The sequence below is a fragment of the Stegostoma tigrinum genome, chromosome 27 (genome assembly GCF_030684315.1).
Source record: "Stegostoma tigrinum isolate sSteTig4 chromosome 27, sSteTig4.hap1, whole genome shotgun sequence".
In the NCBI taxonomy this organism is placed as follows: Eukaryota; Metazoa; Chordata; class Chondrichthyes; order Orectolobiformes; family Stegostomatidae; genus Stegostoma; species Stegostoma tigrinum.
The window spans coordinates 8,928,894-8,950,386 of record NC_081380.1 but is presented as its reverse complement, the minus strand read 5'-3'; the positions used below and the strand labels follow the sequence as shown (position 1 = coordinate 8,950,386).

Here is a 21,493-nt window from a genome sequence, read left to right as displayed (position 1 = left end):
TTTCCAAGCTCCCTTCCCCCTTCCCAGTCCAGATGAAGGGTGTAAACCCAAAATGTTGACTGTCCTGCTCCTGTGATGCTGCCTGGCCTGCTGTGTTCCTCTAGCTCCACACTGTATTGACAAGAGATTGACATAGTTGATTTGAGAAATACATGGCATGCATATCAGAAGAAGGAATTTTTAAGGAAAGCTTTGCTGCCTGAGCCAGTGTTTGCTGGCTTATTCCGAAATTGCCTTTTGAGAAGGTGGTGAGCTTCCACCTTGAACTGTTGCAGTCCATGTGATGTGATAGACCCAGTGTGCTGTTAGGAAGAGAGTGACCGTAAGGGAACAGTGATAAAGTTCCAATTCAGGATGATGTGTCTTGGCAATGACTGGCTGGTTATTTCACTCTTGAAGAAGCATGTCTGAGTGATCTAATAAAGATCATAAAATTGGGAAGAGTTTTGATTGTGTGGATATAGAGAATGTTTCCTCTTGTGGAGGAGAGAATGCCTTGTGGCCTGCCAACAAACATTTTGAGTGATGAGGAGGTAGATAGTTTCATTGGTAAATTTAGATGAGGAAAGTGGGGGGGATGCTGGAGAAGAACCTAACCACAAACCTCTTGTAAAGGGTTGGCCAAAAGGCTGTCTTTATGCTACATATCCTGTAAAAGCACATGTATTCCACACATGCAATATAGAAGTACAGGTGGAAGAGGAGCAGGGGTGTGACATAAATAAAGATATCAAGTAGTTTTATCACTTCCCACTTTAATAGCCTTCTCTCTTGCCTTGTCTCTCTACCCTTTGACGTACCAGAGTTAGCAAATATGATCCCTTTCTACCAGTATTTAATTTAAAAGCCTCTCTACTTCCCTAGTTATGCAGCTCATTGAAATCCTGGGTCCAGCGTGGTTCAGGTGTAGACTGTCCCAGTGATGGAGTTCCTATATTTCCCAGTCCTGCTACCAGTGCTTCAGGACGTGAGCCCATCTTGCTCTCTCACTCTCTCACCACTGGACCCCACAATCGCTTCTCTAATCTTAATCACCACCTTCCAGTTTGCACATGGCTCTGGTAATAATCCAAAGAGGCCCTGACTGTTAATTTAGTGCCTAACTCCTTATGCTGATTATGCAGAATCTCTTGTCCTGTCTGTCACTGATTATCTACACGGATTGTAACGGTTAGGGCTCAGTGGTTAGGTCTTACAGCTCCAGGGACCCAGGTTCAATTCCAGCCTCTGAAGCCCCCACATCCTGCAGCTGTCACACACCACCTCTTCTGCTTGAATTAACTTCTTAATTATATTTTCAATGGTGAGTTTCTTTATTTTGGATTTTTAAAAATTTAACTCTACCATCAGTTCCTTTATGATTTTAGATCATTTAGAAATAGAATAAACATTAACCGCATGGTACTTATCAAATAATTGTTTCTTCACTTGTGGTAGAGTAAGGACAGATTCCTAGAGGTGGATAAAGTGGAAATAGCAAAGCGAAAGTGCATTCCCTTCCCTTCCTCACTTAATTCCCTGACCTCTCAGAAACAGACCCTTCCTGAAAACTTGTCCATACCAAACAGATACCTTAAATCTATTTCCATTTGCCAGCATTTGGCCCATATCCTTCTAAACACTGCCTATTCATATACCTATCCAGATGCCTTTTTAAATATTGTAATTGTACCAGCCTCCACCACTTCATCTGGCAGCTTATTCCTCACACACACCATCCTCTGCATGAAAACGTTGCCCCTTGGGTCCTTGCGTTTGCAAACCCTGTCCCTCAGGATTCCCTCCAACAATTTACCTACCACTGATCTCCAGGTTCACAGGTCTAATGTTCCTGGCTTTTCCTCAAATAGTGGCACCACGTTAGCTGCCCTTCAGGCACCTCTCCTGGCGCCTATTGATGATATAAATATCTTAGCAAGGTGCCCCTTTTTTATATATTTCCCCTCCCACCTTTAAACCTGTGCCCTTACCCTGGGAAAAAGGACCTTCACCATGCACCCTATCCATGCCCCTCATGACCTATTATAAGCGTTTAGAATGTAACCCAACCCCCCCCCTCCCCAAGGCCTCTAACCCTCCTGGGAAAACAGCTCCGGTCTATTCAGCCTCGTCTATAGCTGAAACTCTCCAACCCTGGCAACAAGGTTGTAAACCTTTTTCCGAACCTTTTTCAAGTTTAACAACATCTTGCATATTGCAGGGAGACCAGAATTGAACACACTATTCCAAAAGTGGCCTAAACATTGCCTTGTACAGTTGCAACATGACCTCCAACTCCTATACTCGATGCACTGACCAAGTGTACCAAATCTCGCCTTTACTATCCTGTCTACCTGTGACTTCACTTTTTAAGAAACTATGAACTTGTGCCCCAAGGTCTCTTTATTCAGCAACAGTCCCTAGGAGTTTACCATTAATTGTCTAAGTCCTGCCCTGATACACCTTGCCAATCTGCCACTTCTCAGCCCATCTGATCACGGTCCTGTTGTACCCGGAGGTCACCTTCAATGTCTACTACACTAATTTTGGTATCATCTGTAAAATTACTAACCATATCTCCGACATTGACGTCCAGATCATTGATATAAATGTCGAAAAGCAGCAGACCCAGCATTGATTCTTGCAGTACACCACGAGTCACAGGCCTCTGGCCTGAAAAGAAACTCTCCACCACCAACCTCTGTCTCCTACCTTCGAGCTAATTTTGTATCCAAACAGTTAGTTCTTCCTGTATTCTGTGTGATCTAACTTTACTAAACAGTCTACCATCTTCTACCTTGTCGAACACCTTTTTCTGAAGTCCATATGGACTATGTCCACCACTCTGCCCTCAAACATCTTCATCATGCCTTCAAAAATCTCAACCAAGTTAGTGAGACACTATCACCCACGCGTGAAGACATCCCTAATCAGTCCTTGCGTTTGCAAACCCTGTCCCTCAGGATTCCCTCCAACAATTTACCTACCACTGATCTCAGGTTCACGGGTCTAATGTTCCTGGGTTTTCCTCAAATAGTGGCACCACGTTAGCTGCCCTTCAGGCACCTCTCCTGGTGCCTATTGACGATATAAATATCTTAGCAAGGTGCCCAGTAAATCTCTTAGGAGCAGGAAAGTTGATGTTTCAGAGCGGGACTCTCTTTTAGACATGACTGCGACCCAAAACGTCAACTTTCCTGCTCCTGATGCTGCCTGGCCTGCTGTGTTCCTCCGGCTCCACACTGTTATCTGTCTCCAGCATTGGCAGTTCTTACTATTTTGTATCTCATCCATTCCCTGTGGTTCCACACACAGGTGGTCTTGCTGATGTTTAATGTGGCCTGTTCTCTCTCTCACGTTACGGACTACAGGGTAACGATTTGTAGAATCCCTTTGGATTCTCCTTAACCCTCTTTGCCAAAGCTATTTCATGTCCCCTTTTTGTCTTCTTGATTTCTCTCAAGTATAGTTCCACTGCCTTATATACGCTTCCAGGGATTCACTTGATCCCTGCTGTCCATAGCAGGCATATGCTTCCTTCTTTTTCTTGACCAAAACCTCAGTTTCTTCAGTCACCCAGCATTCCCTACACCTACCAGCCTTACCCTTTACCGTAACAGAAACATACTGTCCCTGGACTCTTGTTATCTCATTTTTGAAGGTTTCCCATTTTCCAGCCTGTGAATATCTGCCCCCAATCAACTTTTGACAGTTCTTGCCTAATACTGTCTGATTTGGCTTTCCTCCAATTTAGAACTTTAAACTTTTAGGTCCAGTCTATGCTTTTTGGTCATACTTTGAAACTTGCAGAATTATGGTCACTGGCCCCAAAGTGCTCCCCCACTGACATCTCAGTCACACGGCCCTGCCTTATTTGCCAAGAATAGGTAAAGTTTTTTGCACTTTTTCTAGTAGATACATACACATACTAAATTTCTTGTGCACACTTAACAAATATCTCTCCATCCAAGCCCCTAATACTATGGCAGTCCCAGTCTATGTTTGGAAAGTTAAAATCCCCAACCATAACCACCCTATTATCCTTATAGATAAATGAGATCTTCTTACAAATTTGTTTCTCAATTCCCTGCTGGTTATTAAGGTGTCTATAGTACAGCCCCACTAAGGTGATCATCCCTTCCTTATTTCTCCATGTGCTAGGTAACCTCCACACCTCAACTAAGATCAATCTGATTAAGTATCCGAGATAGTAGGAACTGCCGATGCTGGGGAATCTGAGATAACAAGGTGTGGAGCTGGATGAACACGGCAGGCCAAGCAGCATTAGAGGAGCAGGAAGGCTGATGTTTTGGGCGTAGACCCTTCTGTTGTAATGAGGGAAATAAAAGTTGTAGGCCCAAAATGTCCGCTTTCCTGCTCCTCTAATACTGCTTGGCCTGCTTTGATTTAAGTATCCTGTTGTTGTTCCCAGTTGTTTAGTTTAAACATTTCCCTCATTATAACAGTGACTTTCACTCTAAAATTGGCAGTGATTTCACTCCAGACCTTTATGGATGCAAGGCATTATATAAAAGCCAGTTTTTTTTTCCTCTTACCCCAGATGTTTCGTTTCTGACCAGCTGCCTTCATCTCCCAAATAAACCTTTAGTCAGTACAGATCCCTGTCAGTGCTTCTGAAACCAGATGCATGAGTAAACGGAATTCAGACCACAAATATTTGTGGAATAGGATATAGGCTTAACTTGTCAAAATGTCTCGCATGTCACTGGTCTCACTTCCTGCTGTTGCTAAGCTATCTGACTGCTTGCTTGCTCAATGTAGAGTCGTATAGCACAGACACAGACCCTTTGGTCTATCTTGTCCCCGCCAATCAGACATCTCAATTTGACCTAGTGCCATTTGCCAGCATTTTGCCTGTATCCCTCTAAACCCTTCCTATTCAAATACCCATTCAGATGGCTTTTTAAAATGTTGTAATTGTACCATCCTCCACCACTTCCTCTGGCAGTTTGTTCTGTATATGTATTGCCCTGTGCATGGAAGAAGTTACCTCTTGGGTTATTGAGTCATACAGCACAGAAAGAGACCTTTTTGGTCCAGCTAGTCCCACCTGCCTGCATTTGGCCCATGTCTTTCAAACCTTTCCTTTTCATGTACTTATTCAAATGATTTTTTAAAACCTTTTAATTACCTGCATCCACCTGTGGCAGTTCATTCCACACACAGCATTCTGTTCAGAAAACAAAGTTGCCACTCATGTCCTTTTTTTTCCAAACTTCCTCCTCTCTACTTTTTTAAATCCATGTCTCCTAGTTTGGAAGCCTCCCCCACCCTAGGGAATAGACCTCTGCTATTCACCTTCTCTATGCCCAGCATGATTTTATAAACCTCTATAAGGTCACCCCTCAACCTCTACACTCCAGTGAAAAATGTCCCAGCCTATTTTTTTTATATATAACTCAGACCCTGTCTTTCTGACTGATAATGGATGAGCAGAGATCTCCTGTGGTTGGATATTGGGAAGGCTGAAGCCCTTGTCTTCAAAGGCCACTCCAAACTCTGTTCCCTAGCAACTAGTTTATCTCTCTGCTGTTGACTGTCTGTCTCAGACAAAGTAGGTCTATTTACAACTTCAGTGTCATATTTCACCCTGAGCTGAGCTTCCAAACACCATGTCCGTTCCATTATAGAAGGAGCCTATTTTCAACCCTGTAACATTGTCCAAATTTGCTGCTGCCTGAGCTGATCCGCTGTTGAAGCCCTCATTCATGCCTTTATCTGTAGACTTGACCATTTCAGTGGACTTGAGACCGACTTCCCACGTTCCACTCTCCATAAACATCTGAAACACAGCTACCTGGAACCTTACCAAATCCCATTTACCCAATTGTGCTTGCTGACCTCACAGTCAAGCATTGCCTTCGTTTTTGGAACTTTTGTAACCTTGTTTTCAAACCCTCACCCTATTTACCTCCCACCCCACTTGCCTCAAAGATGTCTACACTCCCTAATCCTGACCTGGTGAGCGTTCCAGATCTGAGCAGCTGTCCCACTGCTGGCTTTGCATTCAACTGAATATGCCTATATACCTTCCCTAAACACCTCCCAACTGTTTTCCATGTGAGCTATGAACTATTCTCATCAATATCTGTTGTTGTTATCATTTCTCAACCACCTTTTTGCTGCTAAACTCCCTTCCCAGTCACTGCAGCCAGCTCTGACCTCATTCCTTTGTACTTGTCCTTGTTTCAGCATTCCCCCACAGCGCCCCCCCCCCCTCATCAATTGCATTACAGCCAGTTCACATTAATAAAATACACGGTATAGTGGAACTACATGTGCTGACTTTGTCACACGCCCATATTATCTCCTGATTTATTCTGTATCCCACTGTGTAGCTACTGTTAGACTGATAGACGATCCCTACCGGTGTAATAGAATCTTAGTTATACAGCACGGAAACAGACCTTTCAGGATCTCTAAGTCACCCCTAAGCCTTTGATGCTCCAGGGTAAAGGGCCCCAGCCTTATTTGCCTTCTCCCTATAGATCAAACTCTCCAATCCTGGAAACATGCTTCTAAATCTTTTCTGAACCCTGTCAAGTTTAACATCGTCTTTTCCTGTAGCGGGGAGACCAGAGTTGCACACAGTATTCCAAAGGTGCCTAACCTGTACAGCTGCAGCATGACATACCAGCTCCTATACTGTATGCACTGACCAATGAAGTCCAGTGTACCATACGCTGCCTTTTAAAAACTACCCTGTCTACCTGTGACCCCACTTTCAAGGAACTATGCACCTACACGCCACATTTCTCTTTCTTTCTTTTTTTTGGCGGCATTCCCAGGGCTCCATCATGAACTGTATAAGGCTTGTGCTGATGCAATGCCTCACATTTATCTAAAGCAAACCAGCCTTCCTGCTCTTGTGATGCTGCTTGGCCTGCTGTGTTCATCCAGCTCCACACCTTGTTATCTCCTTAGCGTATTGGCCCATCTGATCAAGGTCCTGTCTTACTCTGAGATAACCTTCTTCACTGTCCACTACACCAACTCACATGCAGATAGTTTATATAAATTGAGAAGCAGTGGTACCAGGCTTTGATCGTTGTGGGACACTGCTTTTTCAAAGAAAAAACTCATGATATGATTTGCTGTGCACAAAACCGTGTTGCCTATCCCTAACGAATCCTTGCCGTTCCAAATACATGTAAATCCTGTCTGTTTCGAATCACCGACAACAACTTATCCACCACTGTCAGTGTCATCTCCCCTTTTTTATTCCCTCCATCCATGTAAATCCTACATCTTCTGATCCAAGATCACTTATTGCTCTTGTACCTATTCCATCCCCCACCAACAATGCTACCCCACCACCCTTCCTGCTTGTCCTTTTGAACTGTTACATACCTCTGAATGTTGAGTTCCCAGCTTTCATCACCGTGTTACAGACATTAAGGCATATGGTTACATGACCATTAACCTGGTACAGTTCTGAGGAAGGGTCACTGGACCAAAAACATTAACTAACTGGGATGTTTATTCACTGGTGCTGCGGGACCTACTGAGCTTCTCCAGCAACTTTCTGCTTTTGAACCTGGCATTTTCACCGTTAATTCATTTTGTTCTGAACATGACAAACATTCGAATAAAGAGCCCATTAGTTTTGCTTTTTTACCCTGTTTTCTGCCACCTTCTTCTCTCCCCCCACCCCCCCAACACACTTTGATCCTATTTACTGTTATTTTTCGTGTTTATACACGCTATCCCTTCTTGCCCCACTCTGGGTATCACTATCCAAACAGCTCCCCTGTAATGCTGGCATGACCTGCTCTCCCCTGTCAGAGTAGTTGAAGGTTGCCTCTACAACCTTAGTTATTCGATTTGCCAGAACACTGGTCCTGGTGAGAGGGTGGGGAGGTCAAATGAAACCCATCTCATCAGAACACCCCCCCCATCTGCCCCTGTACAGGTGCTAGTGCAGTATGAACTGAAACCCTGTCACGCATTTAACTCTGACTTAATTTACTCTGAGCTAGTTTGCCTTTGCCCAACGTAGCAATCCAGAGACTCTTACTTTGGAGCTTCTGCTTTTAAAGTTAACTCCTAACTCCCAGATTTTCTCGATTAACCTCCTTTCCAGTCCTGCTAGTGGTGTTGGTGCCAGGGTGGGCATTACTTCCTGGGACCCTCTGTTCCTCCTCCCAGGCCTCAGAGGGTACCCTTGACCCTGGCACTGGGCAGAACACCACAGTCCTTGGCACACTCACCCACAGCTGTAATAAGTTGTGGAGAAGTCTGGTTACACCACAGCTTTCATACTCTGCCTTATCTGCTTCCTCTAAGCAAGGCAGTGGAGATGCTGATTTTCTAAGGATGTGCCGTATTGCAGAGGAGAGACTGAGTGTGTTAGGTCTTCTGTATCTTGCTGGAGAAGTGAAGACTGAGGAATCTCTCTCTCGCTCTCTCTCGCTCTTTCTACACGTGCACACAGTTTAGAAGGACACCCTGTTACACAGGATTGGCAATGCAGCTTATTGAATGAGCCCCACCATTTAGTATGATCATGGCTGATGGAATATTACCCTGTGTCCCAGGGTTAATCAGAATCTCCCCTTTCAACATACTCCATGCTCTTCCACAGCCCTCTTTGCGGTAGAGAATTCCAAAATTTCCTCCCCCTCACTCCCCCCAAGGATGGTGCTGGCATTCTGGGAATATGGTTAAACATTCATCTGGATGAGGACTCTCTCCACTCCTATGGTGACATTGCTGAGGTTGACTTGAGAAGGAGTTGCTTATCCACTGTCCAGCAATTGAAGGTTCAAAGAGGAGAAAAGATCAGTAGAGTGAGGACATTTTCAAAGAAGGGAAAATAACCAGCTGTCATTGACCACCTGTTTTTATTTTTATCCTCTCTTCATCCTTTTGTATTTGTTCTGACTGGATATTTTCCCCTTAGAATTCGCTTGTTAATCAGTACCTTTTTCCCTAATTGTGAACTAACTGAGTATGACCGAGTGTCTGCCATGAGCCAAGGAGAAAATGGTCTGGAAGTCAGAATTTTGCGAAATGGATCAAACATTTTTACTGAGCTGTTCATGGAAATCTGAAGTTCCACCTTGGGAGAGGAGGCTCGCTACCTGTTTTCCTGCCCTGCCAAATATAAGTGGGACTTCCCTGTAGCCACTGCCCAAACAAGATTAAGCACACGATGGGGTGTGGGTGTGGTACAGGTGAGCTCAGTGGTTAGATGAGATTTTTAAAAAAGATCTTGTACTGCTTACTCCTTATACAGGCAACTTCAAAGGACAGCATAACTTGGTCAAGTGTCATTAGTGACCTATTGTTGAGGTAGTGATAATGGGAACTGCAGATGCTGGAGAATCCAAGATAATAAAATGTGAGGCTGGATGAACACAGCAGGCCCAGCAGCATCTCAGGAGCATAAAAGCTGACGTTTCGGGCCTGGACCCTTCATCAGAGAGGGGGATGGGGTGAGGGTTCTGGAATAAATAGGGAGAGAGGGGGAGGTGGATCGAAGATGGAGAGAAAAGAAGATAGGTGGAGAGGAGAATATAGGTGGGGAGGTAGGGAGGGGATAGGTCAGTCCAGGGAAGACGGACAGGTCAAGGAGGTGGGATGAGGTTGGTAGGTAGGAGATGGAGGTGCAGCTTGGGGTGGGAGGAAGGGATGGGTGAGAGGAAGAACAGGTTAGGGAGGCAGAGACAGGTTGGACTGGTTTTGGGATGCAGTGGGTGGAAGAGCTGGGCTGGTTGTGTGGTGCAGTGGGGGGAGGGGACGAACTGGGCTGGTTTTGGGATGCGGTGGGGGAAAGGGAGATTTTGAAGCTGGTGAAGTCCACATTGATATCATTGGGCTGCAGGGTCCGCCTCCCCCTCTCTCCCTATTTATTCCAGAACCCTCACCCCATCCCCCTCTCTGATGAAGGGTCCAGGCCCGAAACGTCAGCTTTTATGCTCCTGAGGTGCTGCTGGGCATGCTGTGTTCATCCAGCCTCACATTTTATTATCGTTGAGGTAGGTTGGATCCTAATGGAGAACTGTCAAACTGTGACACTGCTTTCTAAAGTGAGGTCAGGACCCCCTGCTTGAAAGACCAGCTGAAACACTAGTTGGGAGCTCGAAGACAGCAACACTCGCTCTTGAGTCATTTTGGACGGTTGTGCTCCTGAGCCAACAGGCAGCTGTACACTGAGATTGACATACAGACAGCTGCACAAGATGATAAGCAGACATGTGGGCAGCCGGACACGCGCACAAGCGGACATGCTCACAGGTAGACGGGCGCGCACAGGCAAACCTGCTTACAGGCAGGCGCATGTTAGATTTGTCCTAGCCTCCGCGCCAGCTGTCACTGAAGGGTTGCAACAATTTTTCAAGCCTCAGTGGGAACAAGTTTGGGAAGCTCTGTTTTATACAACTTCAAAATATACGAAAATCCTTCCCAGGCTTTGCAGTAACGTGTACTCGCTGTTGTTAGTTTAACATGGCCACTTACAAGTCTGTGCCCCTGACACTGCAGCACGTACTCAGAGCTTGCACTGGAGTAAATGCCAACTTTTTTTGTTAAGAATAACAACAATAAAAGGCTTTATGATCTTGATGCCACTGCAGAGCCAGCACTTCAAAGCAGTGGCCAGGCTCTGCCAGTGATCCAGTCACTGGAACTAACTGCAAAAACCAGCCAAGTGCCCAGGTTCAGGTGACTTGACACCAGCTGTTTGTGGAGTCACTGACCTAATGTGATGCGAGTGAGCAACTAGGACTTTGGTTCCTGATTGTTATCCCGCAATCCGTCCAGGAAGGCTGTGCGTGTGTGGAGGTGCAGGAAGATTGGGTTTGAGCGGTCATCCCTATTAGTTACCCCCCCAGTGATGTGATGTCTGAATGGGGTAACAAAGAGAGGATCTGTGACCCAGGCCCAGAGTAGCACCCACCTTTTAGAGAATAGGTCTGGCGGAATAATTGTCTTAAAACAAATCTTTATTGTGTTGGTGTAAATCTTATTCATCTGTACATTTTCTCCTGATATGAGTCTTCCTTTTGTCTGTTCAGACAAAAGATGAGGTGAATGTGCTCGATTTGGTTTTGAAATCTTTGACTAAGGAGAATGAGTTTCCATAGGAAATTGCTTTCCCTTAGACTACACATCTGTCCATAAATATACTGTTGCATATTAATAACCGTCACTGCATGTGGATTGTGCTGGTAACCATGGAGTTGGATAAACAGGTGACCAAAAGTGCGCTCCTGATACGAGCGCTGACTTGGCAGATTTACATCCCACACTTGGCAAACAGGAAGGCACGGACTTGCAGTGGCAAAGTCCGCTGTTGATGAAGTGGGTAGCAGTAGCTGACCTGTCAGAACACGGGACATGACATTACTGTAACAGATAGTAAGCCCACATTAGAAAGGTAATAGCTACAAGCTCAAGGCTGTTTAGTAGTCAAAGCTGTACAAAGTACAGTGAGTGTTGGAAAGAAGACATTGATTTCTCCTGTAGCTGAGCTTGTTAGTTAAACTTGAGCAGGTTGTGTTTGTAATTTTCAGGTTAATGTTTAATAACAGAAATGCACATTGGATTTCTCCACAATATGGTGTGCGCACCTGTCAGTCCATGTGCATGTCCTGGGCTCTGCATCTATGTACTGTGATTCACAATGCAGTGTGTGACTTTAGCTCTCCTCATTCAGTGTAGTTGAGATGAGGTGGTTTGATGGGCAGTGCCAATAAACACTTGAAAGAGACAAATCTGATTTGTCAGATAGTAAGAACAGTCGCTGCTGGAGTCTAAGATAACATTGTGGAGCTGGAGGAACACAGCAGGCCAGGCAGCATCAGAGGAACAGGAAAGCCGACGTTCCAGGTCGGGACCCTCCTTCTTAAAATTTTTTTGGTTTTTTTTCTGAAGAAAGGTCCTGACCTGAAACGTCAACTTTCCTGCTCCTCTGATGCTGCCTGGCCTGCTGTGTTCCTGCAGCTCCACACTGTTATCAAATAACATTTGCAGTGGGATATAAAATGTTGTTGGATCTGATTACGACCAGACATGCCCAAGAGTCGGTACGTCATGTGACAACTGAACCTCAAAGATGCTTATTCCCTTCCCCTGTCAGCTGACATGGCTGTTACAGCTGGCACACTTGGGTTCCTCGTCGTGTTGGTATTGGCACCCAGGACCAGGCTGCCCATCCTCCTCTGGAGCACCTTGACCCTGGCAGATATTGGCCACTGCTAGAGCCCAGGATGGCCAGGGTTGACAGTTCCTGGTCTAAAGAGGGGTGATGGACCAGGACAGGAATGGTGTTGGATAAATGTCCTTCCATCAGCTGTTTCCACATCAGGAGACCTCTCTGAGGTCTAAAGTAGATGTGTTTTCAGTTCTGTGTGTTTTGAGAGGATGCTTTAGGGTCAGTTTGTAGGGGTGTTCTTGCTCTGCCTTAGCATCAGTACCTCTGGTTTCCAGACGTCTACTGTACATGCCCAATTGATCAGACATGGGCTTCAAGCCCTGTAAACCTGAGATCCTGTTTTTAAAAAGCCTTCCTGAAATCATTCTCCCTCCTCGCCTCCACTTTTTAAGATGCTCCTTTAAAACTTACTGTGACTAAACAGTTCATCGCCCACACCTAAACCAAGCCCAAGATGGCAGTTTAATGAGGGAGCGGGATCATGGGGGAGCAGGTGTCTCTTGAGGAGCAGTGAGGGACTGTCAGCCCCTTTTACTGATTTTTGCTGCAGTAGGTTAATTGTGGGTGATCATTAACTGGGTTCACTCATTTTTTTGTCGTGGATTAACCTTCACCCTTCTGGAGCAAAAGATTGGGTTTTCAAGCAGTTAGCTTTTACCTTTCAATGACCACTTTGATGGGAACGGTCAAAACGGGATATACATATCATTGGTAAAATGACAGAATCAACATGCTTGAATTGATTCTAAGAACTTTCACAATGATTTTGGTGTTTTATTAAAACTACTCACAGCTTTGGCCAAAGATTGCCCCATGTACTGATAGCACACCCCACAAAAATAGAGGCACCAGTTGGCATCTCCTTGGGTCCATTTGGCAAATACTGACTAACAGCGAGGACAGAGTGAGACACTATACAGTAACACTCACCCTGCCCTGTGCTGTCACCCTTTTTTTTGTTGCAGGATCTCGGATCGTGGAGGTGGGATTCCTCACCAGATCATTGACAAAGTGACAGATTATCACTTCACCACGGCTGAGGAGAGCTCGCAGGATTCTGCAATGAACTCCTTTTACGGACACACAGTGAACAGCGGGCCCCAGTCTGGGCCAATGCACGGGTGAGGAGCAAACACAGATCCTTCGTCCCACTGGGAAGGCCCCATGCAGTTAGGTTAAATTGTACACTGGCAGAGAGTTTGTGCTGTCTGGAAGTAGCTTGTAGTTAATACGAGGTAGCCCTGGTACGAGACATTTGGACTTGGTTTTGAAGGAGACCAGAGGGTCCAGAGGAGGTTATCTTATGAAGAGAGGTTGACTGAGCTCGGACTTTTTTCATTGGAGAAAAGGAGGAGGAGAGGGGACCTAATTGAGGTATACAAGATAATGAGAGGCATAGATAGAGTTGATAGCCAGAGACTATTTCCCAGGGCAGAAATGGCTAACATGAGGGGTCATAGTTTTAAGCTGGTTGGTGGAAAGTATAGAGGGGATGTCAGAGGCGGGTTCTTTACAGAGAGTTGTGAGAGCATGGAATGCGTTGCCAGCAGCAGTTGTGGAAGCAAGGTCATTGGGGTCATTTAAGAGACTGCTGGACATGCATATGGTCACAGAAATTTGAGGGTGCGTACATGAGGATCAATGGTCAGCACAACATGGTGGGCTGAAGGGCCTGTTCTGTGCTGTACTGTTCTATGTTCTATTCAGTGCAATAATTCTGCCTGTACAGCTGCACTGACCAACATTGGCCATTAGATGGAGCTGGTCACTAACAATATTGTACATTTAAAGTACTAAAAAATTGCTATAATCTTGATGCAGATTTTTATTATGCAGGTTATTTCACTTAGGAATACAATGTACACTAGTACAGTTCATTATTCCAAATTTTAATTTCTCTACCTGAGAAATATATGAAGGACCATAACTCTGGTTTTAACATTGATTCCTGTTTGAAGTTGTGGTTCGCTTAGAGCTACAAGTGTAACTGAGCTCTTACTGTAACACCCACTCATTCTGTTCCTACATTCACACATCAGTGGCAGACAGGTTCTCTGTCCAGATTGCAGAAAGTCTGCTACACCTTGTCCAATTCTATTTACACTAATTTGGGAAGCTGAAAAGTAATGTCAAATATCCTTTTTTTTAAGGAAAAGGAATAAATTGTGTGGCTCTAAAACGGGGATTGAAATAGTCTGTATGCCCCAAACAATTGCTCCACAAGCCTCCAACTCCTTTTCACCTTGCCAATGACACATTTCTCCAATCTTCGTGGTTGATACACGATATATTCCGTATAAAATAATTAGTGAGAAATGACTTTATCCTGATGTTCTCTGTTAAAGGGGGAGCCCTGGTCAGTGGTAATTAATTCATGGTGTCTCTGACAAGTTTCCATGTTAAAGGGGCGAGGTGATACATGAGGGCACTTCTTGCTGCCTGCTGTTTTCTGGAGCAGTTTGTACAAAAAGACAGTAACTTTTCAAAATGGTGTAAGTGGAGGAAGATGAATGTTGTATGTAGCAGCAGTTTTAAGAGCTCTGTTGGTTATTTGCTCACCAACTCATTCCACTTTTTCAAATCTGCAGCAACAAGAGCTCCTGACCCCTTTACTGCTTCACTTTGTTAAATTGAATGTGTGCTTTTGGAGAATGTTGTCCCAGGCTGCCCGGAGGGGACATGAATTTGATTTATTGTCACACGTACCTAAGTACAGTGAAAAGCTTTGTTTGTGAGCAGTACAGGCGGATCAAAGTAAGCAAGGACATAGAGATCAGAGGGTGGAACCAAGTCTTTGGACTGAGTAAGGTGTACAGTGTACACTGCACAGGGTGTGTGCTAGGTAAGATGAAGATTAACAAGATGGGCATTATTTGAAGTCGGAGAGTCCGTTCGTCAGTCCAATAGCGGCAGGGAAGAAGCTGTTCTTAAACCAGCAGGTTCAAGGCGTTCAAACTTCTGTATGTTCTACAACCTGTGCCGTCAGGCAGGAGACCATTACTGGGATGTGATGGGTCTGATAATGTCCATGGGTGGCAGGTTGGCTTCTATGATGATCTGGGCTGTGCACATCACCTTCTGTAGTTTCTAACAGTCCTGGGCCGAGCAGTTTCCATACCAGAAAGTTTGCTTTCAATGGTGCATCTGTAGAAGTTGGTGAGGGTTGTGATGGAAATGCCGGATTTACTGAGCTGCCCGAAATGTTGTGCCTTCTTGCCCGTCACATCTACGTGGGAAGTCCAGGACAGGTGGTGAGTTATTGTCACCCCTAGGAACTTGATGCTCTCCACTCTCTCCATTGGTGTATATGGGGGGTGGGGGGGTTTTTGCCTCCTTTTCTCTCTGAAGTCAACGATCAGCTCTTTAGTTTTGCTGACATTGAGGGAGAGGTTGTTGTCATCATACCATAGCACCAAGACCTCTATCTCCTGTCTGTATTCTGACTTATCATTCTTTTGATATCTGTCCTACCACAGTGGTGTCGTAGGCAAACTTGTAGATGGCACTTGTTTCGAATTTGGGTACACAGTCGTGGGGGGCTGAGAAGGCACCCTTGTGGGGGTGGGGGAGTGCTCCAGTGTTGGGTGTTACTGTGGAGGGGGTGCAGTTACCTATCCTCACTGATTGCGGCCTGTGGGTCAGAAAGCTGAAGATCCAGTTGCAGAGGTTGGAGCCGAGACCGAAGCCTCAGTTTTGGGATCAGTCTGGATGGGATAATGGTGTTGAAGGCGGAGCTGTACTTGATGAGCAGGAGTTTGACATAGATGTCCTTGTTGCCCAGATGTTCCAGGGATAAGTGCAGGGCTAGGGAAATGGCATCTCCTGTGGATCTGTTACATCAATAGGCAAGTTGCAGGGGACTGAGGCAGGCTGGGAGACTAGAGTTGACGTGGGCCATGACCAGCCTGTCAAAGCACTTTATGATTAAGGAGGTTAGAGCTACTGGGCAGTAGTCATTAAGACACAAAGCACATGCTTTTAGGTGTGGGGTGATGGTGGTCTTGAAGCAGATGGATTCTTCTCCCTGTTAGAGGGAGAGGTTGAAGATGTCAGTGAATATCTCTGCCAGCTGGTCCACACAGGATCTAAGTGCACAGCCAGTGACACCGTCCGGGCCCATCGCTTTCCTTGTGTTAACTCCCAGGAACACCGATCTGACATCTGCAGCAGTGACAGGGGGAACAGGGGTGTATGGGGCTGGCAGGGCACATGACACCACGCTGCTGACATTCTGCTCGAATTGAGTGCATCAGGGTGGGATTTGTCCACTGTCAGGTACGGCTTCATTTTGCGTGCTGTTATCCTGTTGTGCTCCGAGAAGCTACAGCAAGGAAACCTCTAGAGCTGTATCATCAGAAATCTAGGTTCCCTGTTTAGCTACACAGCAAAAACCATATCCCCTGATCCCACTAAACCATGGCACCATCCTGTCAGCTAATTTAACATCACTGCAATCAGTAATATGAAGTCAGCCTACACAATGTGTCATTGAACTGAATGCACTCCACATATTGACATGTTTTGTTTCTGTTGTAGGAACTGCTCAGCATCCACACACTGGGGATAATTGGCTACAGTTCACAGGCCTGGCCCCTGCCCTGGGCGGAGGGGGGGGGGGGGGGGGGGGGGGGGTGCGGGGGAGCGGGTGTGGGGCTAGGGCTATGGCATGAGGGTCATTGAGGGTGGCAGTGTGTCTCTGGGAATTGATTCACACAAACACTTCCTCAACCCACTGTTCTAATCTGGAAGCTCCCAGTTGATAAGAATTAATCAAAAAAAATCTGTGACAGTGCAGAAAGAGGCCATTCAGCCCATCAAGTCTGCACTGGCCCTCTAAAAGCATCCCACCCAGACACAGTCCCAGCCCTGTAACCCCACGTGGGGTTTTTTTTTTACCACGGCCAATCCCCCCCCCCCCCCCCCCCCCCCGTCCCCGCCACCAACCTGCACACCTTGTGGACTGTGGGAGGAAACCGGAGCACCCAGAGGAAACCCACGCAGACACGGGGAGAATGTGCAACTTCACAGTTAACCCGAGAAGATAGACCCCCTCCCTTCCGCCTGCCAAGCCATCATGGGAAAGTCTTGTATCTCCTCCTTCGTATCCTGTTTTACAGGGCATGAGCTTTGCTGGCAACTGCCTTGATGAAGACCCTATCTGTGACTGGTGAGCCACAGCAATATTGCTGGCCATACAAAGAACTGGAGACTTCCCAGAAGAGGTTGATATCCCTCTGGAAGGATTGAACAAGCTATGGCTCTGTTCTTTAGCAGAAAAAAATCAGACAGTGCCTGATTGAGATCTTTTAAGACTATGGAGGAGTTTGATTGGGTTGACCGGGAGGTGTATAAATGTTAGTTAGTAATAAATTCACTAGGGAGTTACAGATCAATGTTGCTGTCCAGAAGTGGTGAGAATGTGTAATGTGTTCACAGTGAACAGTATAAATATGTTTTAAAGGGAAATCAGACAAATGGGAGGGAGAACGGTTTGGAAGGACAATTTAACAGAGTTGAGCAAAGTGGGGCGGGAGGAAGCTGATGTGTACAATAAACACTGATCTAGACCTGGGGTTGTTATCGAACAGCCTCTTTGTGGATGTTTCACATCAGGGCTAAGGTCATCTCTTGGATGTGTTTTCCACCAGTTTAGTTACTATTAATCCTGAAGTTTTGAGATGAGCCACTAACTCAAAACCAAGCTGATATTAGTCAGCAAATTACTCATGGTTTTAACATTTTAGCCAGTGACTGAATGAATCAAAGGGGCATGCAGATGATTAGAGATGACTAAAACAGTATAATTCTGGATGAAGCTGATCCCCTAATCTCCAGTGATATTCGGAATGAACACTGAAGCAGCATTGTAAACTGATGGAGAGTCCCTTCAGGCAGTTACCAGAATCGTGTAGTTGTTGCTGTAGGGGTTGTTGTCCCATCTTGTGTGTGATGGCTTCTCCGAGCAGGCTTCAGGAATAAAACTCTCCCTTTTCCTCTGTTTCTTGTCCAGGTTTGGCTTTGGCCTGCCTACCTCCCGTGCTTATGCTGAGTACCTGGGTGGATCACTCGCCATTCAGTCCATGCAGGGCATTGGGACCGATGTTTACCTGCGGCTCAAGCACATTGATGGGAAGGAAGAAAGTTTCCGCATCTAGGTCAAGAGCCGGTCCAGCTTAACCCTCTTCTGTGGAGATGATCGCTAGGTGGTTATCGCACTAACCCCATCGCTCCAAACACAACTCGACATGAACTGCAATAACTTTTGAAGACCTGCTTTTGGATGAGGACTAAAACCATCCAGGAAGGTTATCTTGGCTTCACTGACAGTGAAGGAGTTCAGATTTGACTTGCTGAACGAAAGGGCTGCGGGAAAATATTGCTGTGACAAGCAGTTATTTGACTTGTGTGAACGTGGACAGTGGACTCCTGTTAACTGACCCGATGCTAACATTGGCTACCAGTGATCATTTTGGTCAGCAGTGCCCTCTGCTGGTGTGTGTCTGCATTTTCCTTCCAGCAAGGGACAAATGGTTAACTGCCAATGTTAAGCAGAAAAAATCCCAGTCCACACTCTCTTTCTTTTTAACTCTTTGGATGTAGAGACACATTTATTTACCACAGTTTAAAATTCAGACATCATTGTACTATGCTTGTATTAATCTTTTCTAAGACTTGATGGTAACTATTTCTGAATTTGACAATCAATCAGAGGTTACCCATTTTCCTATTGAAGTTGCAGGTTGTGCTGAATGCTGGAGGCTTGATACGTTAATACCAACCCTGTGTGTGTTGTGAGGGGAAAATACAGTTTCATTCCAGATCAAACACTGTTTCATTTAATTTGTTATAAATTGAAATTGCAGTATTTTTAGATACTGGTGCTACTTATTTAATTTGAAGCTGCAGCACTCTCACTAATCAGAATTACAGGGTGTTTGTACAGTCCCTGCAGGAAGTAACTGCTCAAAGGGAGTTTGAAGCAATCTGTTCACACGTTTGATGTCACAGCACAGCAGTAACCCAGCTGTTATTACAGATTCAAGATGTGGGAATTCATTTTTGCAAACAGTATATGCTGCTGGCTTAGCCTTGCAAGCATCCTTTTTGGTTAAAGCTGTGTTACTTTCACTATTTACAGCTCAGATCCTGTTGTCAATTTGCCTTGTTATTCCTTTTTTTTGAGCTTTATGTTGTTGATGTTAGGTCCATGCACTGTCACCAGTTCCTCATGGGTTTTGCTCTTCTTCCTCTGGAATGCAGCCAAGTGTCTGGTCCCCCTTTGTCACACCTGGTTGCCCCATTACTGAACAGGCCTTTTAACTGTTCATCTGGGAATTTTTTTTTAAAGCTACTGGGAGCTGTGAAACATCCGGGTTACAAGTACAGAACAAAATATCATAACGTCGAATTGCCCGTAGGCCTGTTTTATCTCTTTCTCTCGGGGTTGAATAACGATGATCCCTTAAAAACCAAAATACACCATTTTAGAGTTTTCCCTCCCATCAGACGGAGAAAGTTGATTCATTTGGTCAGAATTGTGTTTTTAATGAATTATTTTTCTTTGAGTAACCTGTTTCCTTCTATATCCAACTTTAAAAAAAATTGTCCACTCTGAAGATTTGTTCCCCCCCACCATGGGTTGAAATATTCGATTCCTGATGGTGACAAATTTATAATAATTTGCATTTAATGTTCAGAAAGAGGTTAATAATAATAATAGAAACATGTTCACTAGCCTTCATGATGTTTTAATAACTTACTCACTTTGAGTTAAATGTTCCACACTTATAGGTCCAGGAAAAATCCAAAATGCTGACAAAGTAATTCTTTTTTGAAGTTTCCAAGGAAAAGCGACTGCCTATGTATTTATGGTATTGAATATAATGAATAATTATCAATAAATTGTCACAGAAAAGGAAAGTCTATGATGCTATGGAAGTCTCAAATTATGGCTTTATTTGAATTTTTAGCCTGTCTCTTGCTAGTTATCTGCCATCAGGAAATGTCACAAAAAGGCTGTAATAAAGTTTTTAATGAGAAATAAAAAGCACAAATTCTAAAGTTCACAGATTTTTACAGTTTTTAAATAGTAACAGCGAGACCAGGGACTTAAGTGAAGTCTCTCCCTTGCCCAGATTTTCTGGACAGCGAAATGTTAACTGTTCCTCTCTCCACAGATGCTGCCAGACCTCCTGTATTTCTCCAATTTGTGTGTCTTTTTTCAGTTCACTTGTTGGGGGTAGGAACACTGGCAAGGTCAGCATTTATTGCCCACATTTTGCCTCTTCCCTCCACCCCCCCCACCCCCAATCCTCTTATCAAACCCATTAGTTAGTGCTGAAGGAACTCCTACAGTGCTATAGTGGAGATTTTCCAGTCTATTTTTTTGGAGGAGAGAATGGTTCCCAAACACCCCTGCTGTTGTCATTCTGTGTGGCAAAGGTTAGTGTTTGGGTTGTTGGGGAAGCATGGTACACACTGCTGTCTGTGGTGCTGGTAAAGGGACTGAATGTTTTAAGGCGATGCATCAGGGTACTGTGTCCTCGGTGGTGTTGAGCTTTTTTGTTGTTGGTGCTGCAGTCATCCCAGCCTCTGAGTTGTTCTCCATAGCTGTCAAAGTGAAAAGGAGGAGTAAGCCGTGGTAACGCAATGTGATGGGGGGGAGGAGGTGGAAGGAGGCCCGTAGGCTACTACCGCCAATAACAGCAGCGACCCAGAGGGCCGGGAAGCAAGTAGCCATTCCGAAGAAGCACATTACTAGCTCCACCCCTTTCCCATTTCTACAACTTTGGTTTTTGGGACAAGTGTAAAATCTGACCAAAAGAAAAGCAAATGAGTCTGGCAGCTCAACCAATCCATTTACAGTGAAAGTTTTCTTGATAATGTCATAGTTGCAGTGAAGATTATTGTCATACTTCCCCATGGAAGACTTTGTGGTGAAGTACACAGCAATTATGCTCTCAAAATTTGTTATACAGAGATAGTTCCTGGATGCAAAAAAAAAGTTAATTTTGTGCATCAACCCTGTCTTTGCAGGAATTTAGAAACCAATTTGCTTGATTGTTAACAAAATGCTTGTGACAGCAGTGACTTTAAATTTATAGACAATGGGAAAGAAGAAAATGGAGTAATTGCACACTTGTGATGTGAAACCAAACTGCAGCACTTAATGGTGGTCTTGTTTGCACGTCAATTATGCAGAATACGTATTTTTTTAGTATTTAAATGTTTTGCAGGTCAGCTGTGAATTTTCCAAAGTTAGTGAGATATTTTGACCTCTGAATGTAATGATTTATGATTGTGAAGATACTTTGCATTAAACGTATTCATGTGAAA

General features: G+C 44.8%; 1 protein-coding gene across 1 annotated transcript in view; it reads left to right on the top strand.

Moving 5' to 3' along the window:
- Positions 1-21,493, top strand: part of bckdk (branched chain ketoacid dehydrogenase kinase) — a 57,331-nt gene extending 35,838 nt beyond the window's left edge. Inside the window, exons 10-11 of the mRNA XM_059655533.1 lie at positions 13,123-13,278; positions 18,168-21,493. Of these exons, the coding sequence (XP_059511516.1) occupies positions 13,123-13,278; positions 18,168-18,312 (301 nt within the window). The 3' untranslated portion in view covers positions 18,313-21,493. The remainder of the gene's footprint in view (positions 1-13,122; positions 13,279-18,167) is intronic.